The 17,863-nt window shown below is 37.7% G+C and overlaps 1 protein-coding gene across 5 annotated transcripts in view; it reads right to left on the reverse strand.

Annotated features, from left to right (window-relative positions):
- The window catches only part of nlgn1 (neuroligin 1), a 385,565-nt gene that overhangs the window by 15,673 nt on the left and 352,029 nt on the right, over positions 1 to 17,863 (reverse strand). For all 5 annotated transcript variants that reach the window (XM_008407822.3, XM_008407824.3, XM_017304370.2 and 2 more), the window contains 4 exons: positions 4,736 to 4,948; positions 3,366 to 3,632; positions 2,919 to 3,280; positions 1,824 to 1,984 (listed from right to left, as the gene is read on the reverse strand). In XM_008407822.3, the coding sequence (XP_008406044.2) occupies positions 1,824 to 1,984; positions 2,919 to 3,280; positions 3,366 to 3,632; positions 4,736 to 4,948 (1,003 nt within the window). The remainder of the gene's footprint in view (positions 1 to 1,823; positions 1,985 to 2,918; positions 3,281 to 3,365; positions 3,633 to 4,735; positions 4,949 to 17,863) is intronic.

Below are 17,863 nucleotides of genomic sequence, written 5' to 3' on the forward strand. Positions count from 1 at the left end.
CTGTGCTATAAACTCCCAATATGAGCTGAACTCTGTGCTGCAGTGGCCCATTCAGTCTTACTGAGCGCCCTATTGTCTGAGAGCAGTATAAGGAGCGGCCAAAGCTCATCAGGAACATGCTTAACCATTCAAATGGGTGGCATAAATCTCCCAGGTACCCAGCATTCCACGTCAATTTGGGGTTATATATGTAGACCATTAGAGGCTCTCTGTTCCCCTTAGGGTTACTGCGCAGGGCTCAGAAAAAGCCAATGTACCCCTATTATGCCTCCAAAAAACAATTACAGCCATAGCTGGACGCTGGAAGGCAACGTGAGACAGAGGCAGGAAAAGGGAATTTTAATTTTAGGTCATAAAGAATCTCCCTTTGCAGTGCATGACCATTAATTAATAATGAATTTAAAGATATGTGAAGGGTGTGTAAAAAGAATACCAATGACACTGTGCGGTCCATAAAACCCAGCAGAGCTGTTCATGACCCCCCAGTCATCAAATGGAGTTTAATATTGAGGAAACACAATTACAATAAAATTATTGACTAGTTCATGGTCTTGTAATGGCAGTTGTATGTTGCTCCAATTATTCTGGTACAAAGCCCTTTACAAAATGTCACTTCTAACTAGTGGTGGGACTCCATCAACGTTTTTAATCGAGTTGATTGCAGGGCAGTGGTGGGCCGACAGGGCCTGCAAGGCCTTCTCCGCTGCTCTATCAGAACCCTTAAGATATATCTAACACCTAAATTATGTCTGTTCAATTCAATTTTATACATTTACCGGTACTTCAAATAGTGTACTCTTGTTTCTTACGTTTGTTTGACCTGTGCCACTTCCCATACATGTTCGTGTGTTTCATCCAATCAGATTTGAGTCTCTATGTGGACAGGAGCAGGTTAATCTCCCCACAGCCCTCAGAATAAGGAGACCTTGTTATATTGTGTTTTTTTCTTTACCACTAGTGGCTTGCATAATTGTAAGTGGTGGATTAAATCAGAACAGTCTCTCTGATGGCACCAGATGCTCGCTCACCTCTGTTGCAGGGTCTGTATTTAATTAACTGCAATTAGTAACATTTTAATCATAAGCTACATGATAAAATATGCAACATTTTCAATTTAAAAAAATCTTTTTGCTGCTAAATTATTGAGTAAAGTGTCGTTTTTAATCTGTTCTTCAGATTCTTCAACCATCAGATAATTGCAAAGTTCTGTTCTATCCATTCATCTTTCCGGAGTTTAAGGAACTCCTGATCATTCATGGAGCTTCTTTAGAAATGTGCACTATACACAGACATTAACATTGGGGACATCTGTGCTGATGCTACATGTTTAGCATTGTGATGCTATTTTAGGCTTGAATAGTATTTGAGAATAATTATAATGTATTTAACTTCCATTTTTTAACAAATTAAAATTGATGTAATTATTTTGAATTAGGGCTGAACTGAAGACATAAAATGTTATGTAGATTATTCCAAAAGTCACCAATGTGGGCAACTGGCACACGTTTCATGTAATTGTCCTAATATGTGTTTGACTCAGTGGACAAGCAGTTGATCCCTGATCCCTGCTTATGGGTATTAACTGCAGTGTTTTAATTCCATTCCCTGTTTAACTCCTCCATATCCGCATACAGCTTTATTTTCCTTTCATGATTTTACAGTTTAATTTCAGTACTTTTACTCAAGCTAATTTAGTATGTTGGTAACATAAACTACAGCATGCCCTATGTTTCTAGCTCAGTCAATATTAAATTACAAAATTAATGTCTAGTTCTCTACATAAAAACTAAGCATCATTAGCAACATTTCTAATGTGTTCATACCCGGTCTTGGCAAAATTTGTCCAGTAGGTCATGACAACAGCACTCAGCATCACATCATTCTTGGAGAAGTTGCATGGAAACAGCTCTGTCGGCCCAATCATCGGCAGCCCAAACACATATGGGATCTCATCTCCATGCGCTGCGTCTGCCCACGGTGGTACCTAATGAGCAGCAGATGAAACAAATCACATCAATATTATTATGTCTGCGTGACAGATGCAAAACATTAGTTGGCAAAGCGTCTCAGAAAAAAAAATAAAAAATTTGACAAGCAACAACACATCAGGCTAGTGGAAAAATACATTCAGCTGGGGAAAAAAAATGAATGTCAAAGTTTTAATATTGAATTATGTGTTGTACTTTTTGGAGTCAATACATATTTGAATTGGCAAATTTCAGGGCATTATGTTGAATAAAAAAGTGTCAAGCTAGAGGTCTAAAGGTCTTTAAGAATAAAAACTTTGAAAATTCAAATGGTGTGGTCACTAAAAGAAACACCTAGAAGCTCACTCGCTCATAGTAAAGATCACAGTCAGAGTTAGCTTCTTTTTAAATGTTAAGATTTAGGACAGGTATTATAAAATTACATATACCTATACCTAAAACCAAACAACCAAAGAACAGATATTTAAATAATCTTTAAAATAATCTATAAAATGACAAAAGATTGGACTGCAATTAGGAAGTCTAATACTTAAATACCTGCCCCTGCCTTATCCAAGACCAGTTTGCAATAGCAAAAGCCTATGTTGGGATCCTGAGCTACTCAGGGCGAAGTTGAGAAGATGGTAAAATATCTCCTGGTAGAGATATTTTATATTAAAGACATTTTTAATAGATATAATTTCTGCTTTCTCTACTTGCAACTGTATCTTCACTTAAATAGATAAGAATACAGTTGACATCTGTGCACTGTGTTCTACCTATTGATCTCCCACTCTGTAATGTCCCAACCTATGAACAAGTCAGCTGGACACCTAGAGCTTCCCTCTTGGGGCAGGATCACGACAGCATGAAGCTGTCGATCAGTCTTTTCTGGCTTTTTAACTTGAACAACATTAAAAGAACCCATGGTATAACCATAGAGAGACGTACCTGTTCCGTCTGACAGTGATGGTAGAAGGCATAAAAGTATGTTGGCGACCCAAAACTTGAGTGCAGATCAGCTGTTGCTACAGCCGGTGCCACCCACTGGTGATCAGTAAAAAGGGCCAGCAAAGTCTTCCGCCGGGTCTCCGGGTTGTGCCTGTCGGCCCAGTCCGTGTACATAAACTTGATGGTCTCACGCAGGATGTCTTTACCCTCTGGGTAACCATAGAGGTCATCAACAAAGCTGGACACTGCATAGTCAAAGTCATTGGCCTGGACACCATTGTCATTGTCAACGATGAGCTCCACAAACTTTAGGCCCTCACCCTGGTTCACTCCTAGCATTATGTCATAGTTGAGAAACTCACCTGTAAACATAAGCATAAACCGCTATTAGATCACAATCCAGAGCAACATGCTTCTCCAGTAGAGCATGGAAAGTTTAACTGATACCTTGCTCCATCAGTATCTGAGGGTCATCAGGTATTACATCTCCATCAATGACTGGGCCAAAAGCAATGTGGTAGCGGGCTGGCTGGATGTCTTGATCTACGAGCTCCTTGTAATGTTTTCTTTGCAGGCACACCACAAGTTCCACTGTGTCCTCCAGGTTACAGCCCACCTTACGGGCCAACATGCGCGCATACTTGGCTGGCTGGAAACTGACAGCCCAGCTGGATAGAGCTGTCCCACTCTGGGCAATGGCCCTTTGAAAAAGGCCTGAGGACAAAAACACACAGCGTACAATTACCCATCTTTCTTTTTAGATGAGATGAAAAAAGTTTAAGTGAACAAACTGAATAAAAAATAATTGATGAAATCATGTGAACCATTGTTTTCTTTTACTAGTTACCTTAACTCTACATTCAGTGAAAGGATTGAGCAGTTTTTTAAGAAAATGTTTGACAGATTGACCTGGGTTAAGGCAACAACAAATATTACTTTCAAGCACTACTTAATTTCAAAAGTTACTTGTACAGTGACAGAAAATCAAACATTGAAGCAGACAGATAAGACAGATGTTATAAAAATATTTGCTATCAAACCAAATTCTTCAATTTTGCCTGTTTTTGTTCCATTTAAATGTTTAACTGAACAAATTTGTTCTCAGATGAAGATATTTGGGAAAAGTGTCCAAAACACGCTGGCCTTACATAGAAAAACAATTCCACCTACACCTAATTAATGACTGATTTTGCAATAATTTGTCACAAGATCCACCATTAACAACTTATAATAGCAATGAATCTTTTGCATTACTTGTGGATTGATTTTGGCCCATTGGACAACTGTGACTCAGTTGCGTTTGGAAGACTGGCTTCCAATCAGAAAGTTGTAGGTTTGACTCCAGCTTCCACATTTTGATGTTGTATAAATATGTGGCTGTTTGTGAGTGTGAATGTGGCTCTAGTGACCGGAAAACATAAATCCAGTCCATTTCTCTTTGCTTAATAGTTTTTATACATTGGAGAGTTTCCATTATGACTAACCTATTTAATTCAAGTCAATTCAAAAATACTTTATTGCCAAAAGGAAATTAAATGTTGTTGTAACTCATATTAATTCAAATTCAGTCTGTTGTTCAGATGAACACCAAGGTATTCGGATTCATCAACCGTCTGCACTTCTTGGAAATTAAATTAAATGATCATTTGTGTTTTTAAATTAATTGGGTAATTATCATACGGTATGGCAAAAAAGAAATGGGCTAAAATTTCAACCTTCAGACCAACCTAAATTACTGGTAAACTTACCCCAGGTTTGTATGTGAGACAATAATAAAATGACTCATTTTGTAAATACACTTGTTAGGTGAGGTTTACCTTTAGTGGAGTTGCTCCAGCGGTTGCCTTCTGAATAGTGAGAAAGAGTGAGGAGATTCACACATGATGCCCCAGCACCCGAGCCAAACACGGTGATGCGTAGCGGGTCACCACCAAAGGCTGCTATGTTCTCACTAGTCCAACGCAGGGCCTGGATCTGATCCAACAAACCATAGTTCCCTTTGGCTGCTTGATCACCTGTACTCAGGAACCCTGCATGAGACAACAAAGGGAAGAGGGATGTTATCACTCTTCAAAATATGATTCAGTTACAGAGCACTGACAAACACACGGATATGAATTTTGGGAAACTACACATAAACAATCATGGAAGATGAATCCAGAGAGATTAACAAAATAATCAAATTCCAATGAGTTTGCGCAGGTTTTCATTTTTCAGTCTTAAAAGACTGAATGGTAGTTGTAGACTGTATTGTGATGAGAACTCCTCCGACTTTCAGCTTAAAGCGCAGGACCCTTCAAAGCATCTGATCAGCTGACCGAAGGGACTAGTTAGAGTAGCTGTGGTTTAGAAGCCTGGTGATGTAAGAAGTAGCCCAACCAGGAAGAGATTTCTACGTAAGCAGCAGGATCATAACAGACAATAAAAAGGTTCACACTGGTGTAATACAAACTTTTCTTGCAGTTGCTTGATGTGTAACAATAGACCCTCAAAACAAAGTTCTGGGCGACAATGTCAAAATACTGTAGGCTACAGAGGGACAAACCATGAAGAGACTGAAATCTGTTTATACCCTTTGAATTTTCTGTCACTACACAGTTAGAAATAATGCAAAATATCAATTTAGTTTTTTGCTTGAAGGGCAGTGCAGCTGTGAATAACGGTGATACATTTTACACAGGTAGGATGTGTTTCAAACAACACAGAGTTTGATAGGTCAGGGAGTCACATTGTACAGTAGCCTGTTGAGGACATTCTTTAAACAAGATGCAGGAAGACATTCCATACGTTGATGCACTGGGTTCATTTCATGCCCCACATGTTGGGCATAGAGTCTTCTGTGTCAGAATTGGCTGCTGAATGCTTTGAAAAAGGCCTTTCTGACACAGACGTTGGACTGGTAATGCCACAACCTTTTCCCTCTAGTTGATGCTTCTTGATGTTGTAGCACATTAATCATTGATCATTTGAAAGCCATTACAGATTTACGAGGTGCCATTTGTCAGTTTGTAAAATTACACTGTCAAAAATTATAACAATAACTTGGGTTATGGCACTCCATAAATATTTAGTAAGGCAGCTTAATATTTAGCTCTGAGCTAAGTATTTAGCTTTAAAGTAAATACTTGAATTGCTAAGTAAATGCTTACTTGGCTAACCAAATATTTAGTTAACAATCTAAATATTTAGTTTGGTGTTAAATATTTAGTCAGCTATGTAAATATTTAAACATTTAACATTTAAATATTTGGTTTGCTAACTATTTAGTTTGAAATTGTGAAATTGATGATGAAAATGTGACTTTGAAAAATGACAACCTCCATTTTTACTCTTATGACAGGGAAACCCAAATTATTGCTCTTAATTTTTTTTACTGTAATTTTACAAACTGGAGCCCATCCATCTGGGCCAATTTATGTCTAAATCTGACCTTTCCTTTTCTCTTATTTCATGTTTTCAGAGGCAATTTGGGATTTTTGCTGCCAGATACTATATTAATTTAAGTTTACCATGTGCTCTTAAAGCTCATGCAAATAATTAATGAATCCAAAAGTCATTTTACAAAATAAATGTTTCCTCTGAGTCCTAGCCATGCCACTAGACACTTTAATAATCCCTTCTTTGTTCTTTCTCAGTTCAGTATAAACCCACAGGTAATTGTGGTCTTGGAGCCTAAAGCCCCATTGCCACCCAGGTATGAATGTACTGACAGGGACCCTCCAGTGTTTCCACAGGGAAGCTCTGGTCTTTTAGAGCAATTTCATGTATCGAACACACAGAAGCTCTTCCTAATTCTTATTTCTATGCTAAAAGCTCCATTACCTACTGCACTCATCTAGGGAGCCCCCCACAGCCCACCAATGAACTAATCCCCCAAATTCACATGCTGAACTCAGCTCTCGTCTTCTTGCTCTCACCACTTTACCACTACAGCTAAACGGCTTTAAGAAGCTACTGTTAATGGAGTTTCTTTATCAGCCCTTTGTGAATAAAGAACATTACAAGTCTTTGAAGTGAAAATGAGTATTTATGCCAGCATTTTGCTAACATGAACAAACAGGGAAACAATGGAGAGGCAGTCATTTTGTTTTCCATCTTCATAACAGCAGCAATATACTTCAGTCAAGGACACTATTGTCATTTCCCCCAAGTACCACTACATGCCTTTTAAAAGAAATACCTTTTCCAGACACTACATAATTCTGATTGCTGCCACTTTCTTGTTGCTGTTGTTGTGGTTTATTGTTACAGTACAGCTAACAGAGCTCAAAGCTTTTGATAAATGTTTGACTCTAAAAGCCTTTGAGGAAAAGAAGGGAATATATTCCTGACTGCTGGGAGGCTTTTAATGTGAAATAGTGTAGGGCACTTAGTGCAAAGCAAAGTAAAAGCTAAATTGGTGTTTAAACTCAGAAGTGATTATACCGCCATGCTGAGTTGACTCCACTGGAAATTTGATCAGACGCAGATAGAAATTACACATGGAATATTAGTGGGAGTCAGAGTTTAAGCATCAGGCGTGATATTCAGCCATTTCAGATGAATGAATCCAACAAAACAAACAGACTGTGAAATATACATGACACATGCGCATGTAGAGAGCAATGAATCTATGATTGACACTATTTGGTGAATTATGTTCATTTGGACAGTGCATTTAATTTTTACACACACACATCTAACACAATTTACATCCAAAACCTTTTATGGATACATTAACTGCTCTGTCTGGCATTGGTAATATTGAAGCATCCATTAGATAACTGTAAATAAAATCATATCTAGTACCAACAAAATGCTTTGGTCAAATGAATGGTTATTCACCACAGTCAGCATATCAGGTCATATATCGGGCACATCAGTGCTTCCTCTCATAAAAAGCTACCCTGGCTTAACATTTGGTCAGCAGCACACTTTTTGTCTTCCTGTTGAAGGAAAGTCCAACTGTTTCCACATGCTTGGTCAGGAGAAGGAATTGCTTCAATTTTGATGACAAAATCATCTGGAATTCCTCAGATGTAAGATATCTTAACCAGTTATAGCATATAACTGGTTATCATATATTTCATAATATATTCTGAACCAAGCTGGCCTGGATGACACTAATTCTAAATGTATAATTTGATTGTGAACTAGGTTGAAATGAATTAAGCAGACTGAGTTGGACTCCTGTGGGACATGAAGCAGACATACTTACATATTAATATTTTTCATTTTTAACCAGTGATCCCTATAGTGGCTCATTTATTCAATTAATTTTTTTAACTGCGCTTTGAAAACAGTTCCACACTTTTTATTTTTTAAGCAAGTTCCTAAACTGATAGTTGGGATAACTCTACCCTACATTTCAGGGACTTCCTGCTTTCCTTTCTGCTGTTGTGCAGGTTCTGACAGGTGGGATTAATCAAAGGGTCTGGGAGCGCCTGGTCAGTCCAAATCAGCTGATTAAAGTCTTCCTTAGCCTCCTCATTCCTGCTGGCACCCTGTTGGTTTGGTCAGATTTTGATGTCTGCATTTTATATGGTAAAATGGTTATTTTTCACTTTAACTTATTGCCTTATTTCATTTAATTTATTTCATAAATGTTTTCGTGTTTAACATTTTACAACACATGTACATTAGATAACTTGGTTGTCGTTCATATTCTTTTCAATCGAGTTTTTAAATATATCATATTTGAGCAGTACATTTTTTGCAGCGTAATGTTTGGCGGTTGAGCTGACCGTGCCCACACCAGCAAACAAAGACAGCACTGAATAAAGAAAGTACTTGGTTCAATGACCTTTGGTGAGAAATGTTTGTACCAGCTGGTTAAAATCAACATGCTTTGACAGTTCAATAGATCTCAACTGTGCTCAGTGTTGACTGCTAGGTTGTAAATGTTGGCACTGACATGCTGAGCTAACATGACAGACAGTTCAGCCTTTCACTGATAACATCATGTTGGCCCTAATATGAGAAAAAAAAATCCCAATAGAAGCTTTGACCTGAAAAAAGAAATGAGTGACAACTTTACGATGTAACTGCAAAAAATTGCACCACATCCTCATATTCACTCATTTTATCTGTAAAATCTGAATAGATGCTGAACTAGTTTACTTCATTTTATTTATTGCTTTTGCCGTTTCAGCATAAGGCCTTTTTTTAATCAAGCATGCCATAATGATTTAAATTAATGTGCTTGTTATGAAAAGTAATTAAGCATAAGATTGTATGCAAATAGCACCAAAATAAACACAAGAAGGATAATAACTGTTAATTCACAATTTCCAGACAATTACTGTGGAAATACAGTATGTTTAATGTCCCAATGCATGATAGACAATTAAGTTATTAATTTTGCAATACGTCAACAAAGAAGCACCTAAATGCATCGCGGTATGTCTGAGCGTATGATTGGCTCCCTGATGGGCTGCCTCTCTCTGCCTGAACTGTCATTAAAACGGAGCAGCAGCAGCTGAAGGTGGCGCTCCTGCTTACTAACCAGTAAAGAACTGGCTTCAGCAATTATCACTGCTGGTGCAATACAGTAATCGATTATGATTAGTAATTACAATTACAATTAGTAATTGATTACTGCATTGACTACTCTGACAATTAATCAATTAAAAAAATTGTCTCATACTGCAGATTTTTCACCTAACCACTTTTTTATACAATGTTAGAAATACAATGAAAGGTGTAAATAAACAAATAATTCAATTTATTTTTAAAAAATAAGAAATGCACATTTTCTTGCCTAAATTGCAATAGCAGCATTCCTGTAGTGAATGCTTAATCATTTGTAGCAAACTGCGCCACTGTGCAGCCCTCATTTTTGGATTAATCGATTTATAAATGAACAGAAAAAGGTGCTGAACAGAATTTTATTTACTTTTATTTATTTTATGTTTTTACTGGGTTAACATATTTACAAACCAAGAAACATTTTCCATCTTAAATGCAAAATCTATAGATTTTTATGCAGTTTTGATTTTACTGCTCTCAGTATGTTGCTCTTTTAGCACATGCCCTTTTTTGAGTCTGTACATGTCAACAATTTATTGACTACTAAATAAGTTGATGATTATTTAAATGATTGATTCATCACATTCATCACGATTAATCAATTCAGGTGTACAAAAAATGCCTGAATTCACTTCCCTCAGTGGACCACACATAAACACACACTGCTGGAGTTGGTTTCCTGTGCTGATTATGGGTCTATGAAGGGCTTGCCTAAAAAGACGCCCTCTGATCTGCAGGATTGGAAGCTAGCATCTTGACCGCTTAGCTCCCTGGAATGACAATAAGAGGTGAACCCTGATCCAGGAATCCAGCTTTTATCCCTTCAATCTCTGTTAACGCAGAGGGAAAAGGCTGGATGAGGAGAAAGATGGGCATTTTTTTTTACCCTACTTCCTGCACACATATGTTTTTTCTCAGTCATGGTCGGTGGACAATAATCTGCTTTCTGTTTTCTCTTTCTCCCTATCCCTCCTTTTGACTCTGGATGTAAAAAAGAGTGAATAAAAACGCTGCAGAGGAGAATGTGGGAGAATGAATACTGTCACCAATGCATGCACTCTGGCAGCAGACATGCTGCAACCGGAAGAAAATGTAGATTTCAAATAACGACAGAAAAAGCAACATGAGGGTGGAGAAAATAAAGACAATGTTTCAGCTTAGAGAGGCTGACAACAAATTAGAGGGCCCGCTGTTATTAAATGTTAAGCAATAGAGAAATATATTACAGACAAGACAGGCAGTAAACAAATGCACTTGATTAATACAATTCAGCAAAACAGTTTCTTTCTGTTTGAGTTTGTTGAATGTAGCACGCTTTTACATGTAAAATTCATGATCTTTACCCATCACCTGGGCAACAAGCACTTATAAAAGAGGACAAATAAAAAACAGTTCATTGGGCCAGCAGATACCTGGAAAACACTCTAGGATTCCCTCCCACCTCTTCTAAATGCTTTATGTGGCAGTATTCTGATTCACTGATACAAAGATAAAGTAGTGAGAGAGAAGATGCAAATGATTTGCGCACCTTGGGAGACTGGATAGCCACCAGCTGCTGATCATGCTAAGGTTAGCACCTTCTTTCTAGCTTCTTCTTGGTACTAAACAAGAACATTGCTTTTCCATGAAAGAATTTGTTGTCGTTGTTGTCAAAACTGTTAATTCCACACAAAGAATTTTTTAAAATAAATTTGAGATTTATAGAACATCTAAACCAACAAAAAATATGTCATGTTTTAGCATGATGGCAAATATGTAGAGCTGTTAATTTAATTAGTTGATCAATTAATTTGATTTTAATTGAAAACTACATATGAATAAAATAAAGTATTGGATAAATAGATATAACCTCAACAACAAAGGTATTCATTGATTTTAATCTGTTATTCAGGTTTTCATCTCAAAAAAGAGATTCATAGCATTAAAATGTGTAACATATTCAATCTATGTAATTAATAAAAAATCACACATTACTATTATACTATGGTACCCAGTACTATATAAAGCACAATTTGTGACAATCTGAACTCCATTTGATGAAAAAAGGTACTTGTAATTTTTCAAAAAATACAATTAAAATATTGTCTTGTCTTGTGCATGTCATTTCATTACAGCCTGGGGGAATGCATCTTTAAATGTGTTTAATGTTTACCTCACTATTATTATTAAAATGTTTATGAATCAAAGGAGATATAAAGATGGTAAAAATGCATTGAAAATGTTTGAAAATGGTAAGAAAATAAGAGAGGACCTGTGTTTGGGCATTTTGGTTATCTTGCAAAAAAGGGTAAAAACAAAACCTTTTTCATTTTGTGTTACATTTGAAATTAAAAGTACTTTCATGTCTGATAGCAAAGTGACTGGTCAAACAATGTGTAAAAAATATGCAGCAAAAACCTACCTCACCTAAAATACACACCTCCCAGTGTACATCACCCCACTGGTCTTTGACTGTACAACAAAATATGCTACAGCAGCTCCAAATATTTACATAGCCTCAGCAATGCTCCATTTATATCTGGTCCATGCGCACAACAACAGCACAGACAACGGCACGCCGCGGGCAACCGGCTGGGGAAAATGCTGACGAGGCACAACACATTTCTCACTAGGAATGATGAACATGGAGCTACAGGAAGTTCATTCATTCACCCTTTATTTAGACAGCACGAGGGATGAATGGAGTGAGCTGTGTTTCTCAGGTGTGCCTTGTTTGCATGGTGACAACTTAAGGTGTACATCGGTTGAAGAACGGCTGGCTATGTGGTCAGCGCTGTAGACACGGTGTCTTATAGACATGTAACATAGAGCAACCTTAATTCATGTTAATTACAAAGCTAGAGAGACACACTGTCATCTGTCAGCCTGTCAGGTTGAAAATATGGAGTTAAAATGTGGAGTAAGCTACCTTCAGTATGCTTCAGTTTTGTGAGGTTATCCTGACTCAGCTTTGCACATGACAAACATGTAGAGCTGTTCATGGCGAGGTGAAAATGTTCTAATATTATACTTAGATTGACATAGTAAGGCATTATAGGTTTGATCTGAGTAGAAATGGACCAAACTTATCATTTTTACCAAACCACACATTGATATGCAGATTGGTAACTTGACGTTCAGAGTTCTGCCCTAGAGCATATCCACATGTGGTGGGAAAGCTAAACATCTAACCTTCAACTTTCTGTTTGCATAATTGGCTTCATTTCCCACTGAGCCATGGTGGTTCCAGAAGTATATACTGTATGTTTATGTCTCTGAGTGGAGACCAACTGTAAATAGCAAACTGCCTGTACAAAGGACTTCATCCTGCATTCAGTTAATCACCCATTCATGCACCCCTTCACACGCTGATGTGAATGGAGTATGAATTCCCATTCACATCAACGTGGCCTGGGGCAGAATGACAGAGGTCAGGCTGCTATACGCAGACACCACCTGCTTATAGCAGAACACGCAAAAAAACCACAAAAAAACCCAACAAAAAAGCAAATTGGCCCTCTGACCACCAGCAGGTAGGCAGGTGAAGTGTCTTGACCAAGAACACGACAACTGAGCCAGATGGAACGGGGATCGAATCGGCGACCTATCGGTTACAGGACAAACTCCTACGACCATTACCATCATCGCTCCTGTCACACTGAAATCTTATTCAGTGAACTTTTTAGATTTGCAGAGTTAGGTTGAAAAACCATCTAGGAGCCCTGAAAACCTCCTCATCTTTATGTTTCCCAAACTTAACTTTCAAGTGAGCCCAGTGAATTCTGATGTGGTAATATCACATGTCACTGATGTGGTAATATCACTGCTATATTACACTGATGTATTACACTGATGTATAAATATCACTGATGTGGTAATATCTCCGGGAGGAGACCTTGGGGAAGACCCAGGACACGCTAGAGGGATTACGTCTCTCAGCTGGCCTGGGAACGCCTTGGGATTCCCCCGGAGGAGCTGGAAGAAGTGGCTGGGCAGAGGGAAGTCTGGGCCTCCCTTCTGAAGCTGCTGCCCCCACGACCCGACCCCGGATAAGCGGAAGAAAATGGATGGATGGATGGATGGATGTGCCACCAACATGGTGGAAGACAATGTTTTTCCTTTGTCACCAGCAAATTCTTTGTAGCTGTTGTGAAGTTAATTTTTTTAATAAAAGAACTAACCTCACGCAGTGTCTTGAAAGAGTATTACCACTTATTTTCCTCTGTCATCCAACGTCGTGTAAATGTTTCAATAGACAATAGCTGTGTACGAATTCAGGGTCTGCATCCTTCGAAAGACCGGGTCCTCTGAAGATTGTGAATAAACAAAGACCAAAAGAGAAAAGCTGTGAATTCGGACAGGTCTAGTCTCCTCCCACTGTCTCCGCCCCCACCTTAGCGTAACTTATGTTGCCTAGCAACCTTGACAGCATGAAGCAGAGAGCGGTGAAGAAAGAAGAAGTAAAGGTTGTTCCATATAAAAAAAAAAAGAACTCTGTTTGATTCTAAAATGTTCAAACCTGTATTGCACATTTCTACCAGGAATAAATATAAGTAAATTATTAATTTTAAGATAAGTTATTACAGTTAAATAAAATTATTATGTTTGAAGACTTAACTTTAATCAATCAAACCGATTTGCTCAGGAATAAATGAAATACTTTAGTAAGCCAGACATTTTACAACTAGATATTACCTGTCAAAATAATGTCAGTGTTTAACTTTCACTCATTGGGGAAATCTAGCATAATTTTTTAATTTTTTAAAACAATGTGTTGGGAGTCAGGCGTTCTCTCCCAGTATACCGAACCTGGAGCGCCCGACCACATGACAGCTGGCCAGGGGAGCTGGCTGTCAATGCAGCGGGAGCTGACATGTCCGAAAATGTCAGAGCAATATTGCAATTAGGTGATGTATTGATGAACTGAGCAGATATTTGAGACCTTCAAAACCACATTCTCGTCTAAAAACACTGTAAAACAATCATGTTGTGTCACTTGTGTAATATAGCAAAATAATTTGCCGTTCTTCATCGCCATTATTGCTTTTCGTGAACGCTCGGATTGGACCTGCAATGAATCATGGGATATGGTGGTCTGTGAAGGATACACTGGACCCATCCTTCAAATATGGGGAAAACAAGGACACATTTGAATGAGTCTTTGAGGCCTCGTCTCGCCATGCTATGACCTAATCGGCCTACAAATCCGCCCTTCGAAGGATCCCTAAATTCGGACACAGCTAGCAGAAAGAGACAACAGCAAGTCCGCCATTGACAAATTAAAGAGTGGTTAAATTTGAATTTCTCAGAAATGTAAACAAATCAGTGGGGAAAGTTATTTTGCACATAGCACTGAGTACTTCAGTAAGCAGGGATTTTCAGAAATACTTTGTCTAATTGAGGCATCGGTTCTTTCTCTATAGAAACAATGGACACACCCAAGCAATAAGCTGCTAATAATGCTAAAACAACAACAAAGCTAATTTCTCATCTGAATTTTGTGTATTGATAATGACGTCCTGGCCATTGGCTAGACAGTAGCATTGAGGATCATTGAGGATATAACTGTACTGCATAATTTAGTTTTATTACTTAGCTTTATTTTTGCCGATTTTGTTTTGGGAAACAAAAATTAACCAAATGCTTTCAGTGACATTCTTAACAACTCTTTAATTATGTTAAGGCTTTGTTTACTTCATTCATATTGAGGTAGCATTAATATTTTAATATGCATTTGACATGCATGGACATTACAGTTAAATTATGCTCCTTATTTTAGGTAGTTTGTATGTATGGAGAGAGTGTAAATACAGTAATAACACCAATGTGATCCATTCATTTCAATGCGTGGTTCTGCAGTTTGGTCGTCTTCATTCTCAAGGTCAGACTGTGGCTCCAACATATAAGATCTAATGGACAAGTCTTCTGTCTGTTGACGTGTTTAATAAACATTGGAATAATTTGTTTCTCTGCCAGTAGATAAATGAATCGCTGATATCAGTCTACAAAAATGGCTGAATGGGGTAGAGTAGAACGCTCTGTGACCTGGAGGGAAATGTCTCGTTCATGTTTAAAAAGACCGCAGCAGAAAACGTTGCTCTAAAGCAAGTTGCTCTAAAGTGAATTGCTCTAAAGCAAATTGCTCTAAAGCAAGTTGCTCTAAAGCAAATTGCTCTAAAGCAAGTTGCTCTAAAGTGAATTGCTCTAAAGTGAATTGCTCTAAAGTGAATTGCTCTAAAGTGAGTTGCTCTAAAGTGAGTTGCTAAAGAGAATTGCTCTAAAGTGAATTGCTCTAAAGTGAGTTGCTAAAGAGAATTGCTCTAAAGTGAATTGCTCTAAAGTGAATTGCTCTAAAGTGAGTTGCTCTAAAGTGAATTGCTCTAAAGTGAATTGCTCTAAAGTGAGTTGCTCTAAAGTGAGTTGCTCTAAAACACGTTGATCTAAAGCAAGTTGCTCTAAAGTGAATTGCTCTAAAGTGAATTGCTCTAAAGCAAATTGCTCTAAAGCAAGTTGCTCTAAAGTGAATTGCTCTAAAGTGAATTGCTCTAAAGTGAATTGCTCTAAAGTGAATTGCTCTAAAGTGAGTTGCTAAAGAGAATTGCTCTAAAGTGAATGGCTCTAAAGTGAGTTGCTAAAGTGAATTGCTCTAAAGCAAATTGCTCTAAAGTGAATTGCTCTAAAGTGAATTGCTCTAAAGTGAATTGCTCTAAAGTGAGTTGCTCTAAAGTGAATGGCTCTAAAGTGAGTTGCTAAAGAGAATTGCTCTAAAGTGAGTTGCTCTAAAGTGAGTTGCTCTAAAACACGTTGCTCTAAAGCAAGTTGCTCTAAAGTGAATTGCTCTAAAGCAAATTGCTCTAAAGCAAGTTGCTCTAAAGCAAATTGCTCTAAAGCAAGTTGCTCTAAAGTGAATTGCTCTAAAGCAATTTGCTCTAAAGTGAATTGCTCTAAAGTGAATTGCTCTAAAGCAAATTGCTCTAAAGCAAGTTGCTCTAAAGTGAATTGATCTAAAGTGAATTGCTCTAAAGCAAGTTGCTCTAAAGCAAATTGCTCTAAAGCAAGTTGCTCTATAGCAAATTGCTCTAAAGCAAGTTGCTCTAAAGTGAATTGCTCTAAAGTGAATTGCTCTAAAGCAAATTGCTCTAAAGCAAGTTGCTCTAAAGTGAATTGCTCTAAAGTGAATTGCTCTAAAGCAAGTTGCTCTAAAGTGAATTGCTCTAAAGTGAATTGCTCTAAAGCAAATTGCTCTAAAGCAAGTTGCTCTAAAGTGAATTGCTCTAAAGCAAATAGCTCTAAAGCAAGTTGCTCTAAAGCAAATTGCTCTAAAGCAAGTTGCTCTATAGCAAATTGCTCTAAAGCAAGTTGCTCTAAAGTGAATTGCTCTAAAGCAAGTTGCTCTAAAGTGAATTGCTCTAAAGCAAATTGCTCTAAAGCAAGTTGCTCTAAAGTGAATTGCTCTAAAGTGAATTGCTCTAAAGCAAATTGCTCTAAAGCAAGTTGCTCTAAAGTGAATTGCTCTAAAGTGAATTGCTCTAAAGCAAGTTGCTCTAAAGTGAATTGCTCTAAAGTGAATTGCTCTAAAGCAAATTGCTCTAAAGCAAGTTGCTCTAAAGTGAATTGCTCTAAAGCAAATAGCTCTAAAGCAAGTTGCTCTAAAGCAAATTGCTCTAAAGCAAGTTGCTCTATAGCAAATTGCTCTAAAGCAAGTTGCTCTAAAGTGAATTGCTCTAAAGCAAGTTGCTCTAAAGTGAATTGCTCTAAAGCAAATTGCTCTAAAGCAAGTTGCTCTAAAGCAAATTGCTCTAAAGTGAATTGCTCTAAAGCAAATTGCTCTAAAGCAAGTTGCTCTAAAGTGAATTGCTCTAAAGTGAATTGCTCTAAAGCAAATTGCTCTAAAGCAAGTTGCTCTAAAGCAAATTGCTTTAAAGCAAGTTGCTCTAAAGCAAGTTGCTCTAAAGTGAATTGCTCTAAAGTGAATTGCTCTAAAGCAAATTGCTCTAAAGCAAGTTGCTCTAAAGTGAATTGCTCTAAAGTGAATTGCTCTAAAGCAAATTGCTCTAAAGCAAGTTGCTCTAAAGCAAATTGCTCTAAAGCAAGTTGCTCTAAAGCAAGTTGCTCTAAAGTGAATTGCTCTAAAGCAAATTGCTCTAAAGCAAATTGCTCTAAAGCAAGTTGCTCTAAAGCAAATTGCTCTAAAGCAAGTTGCTCTAAAGTGAATTGCTCTAAAGCAAATTGCTCTAAAGCAAGTTGCTCTAAAGCAAGTTGCTCTAAAGTGAATTGCTCTAAAGTGAATTGCTCTAAAGTGAATTTCTCTAAAGCAAGTTGCTCTAAAGCAAGTTGCTCTAAAGTGAGTTGCTCTAAAGCAAGTTGCTCTAAAGTGAGTTGCTCTAAAGCAAGTTGCTCTAAAGTGAATTGCTCTAAAGTGAATTGCTCTAAAGTGAGTTGCTCTAAAGCAAATTGCT

Source organism: Poecilia reticulata, chromosome 4 (genome assembly GCF_904066995.2).
Source record: "Poecilia reticulata chromosome 4, P_reticulata-male-v2, whole genome shotgun sequence".
Classification (NCBI taxonomy): domain Eukaryota; kingdom Metazoa; phylum Chordata; class Actinopteri; order Cyprinodontiformes; family Poeciliidae; genus Poecilia; species Poecilia reticulata.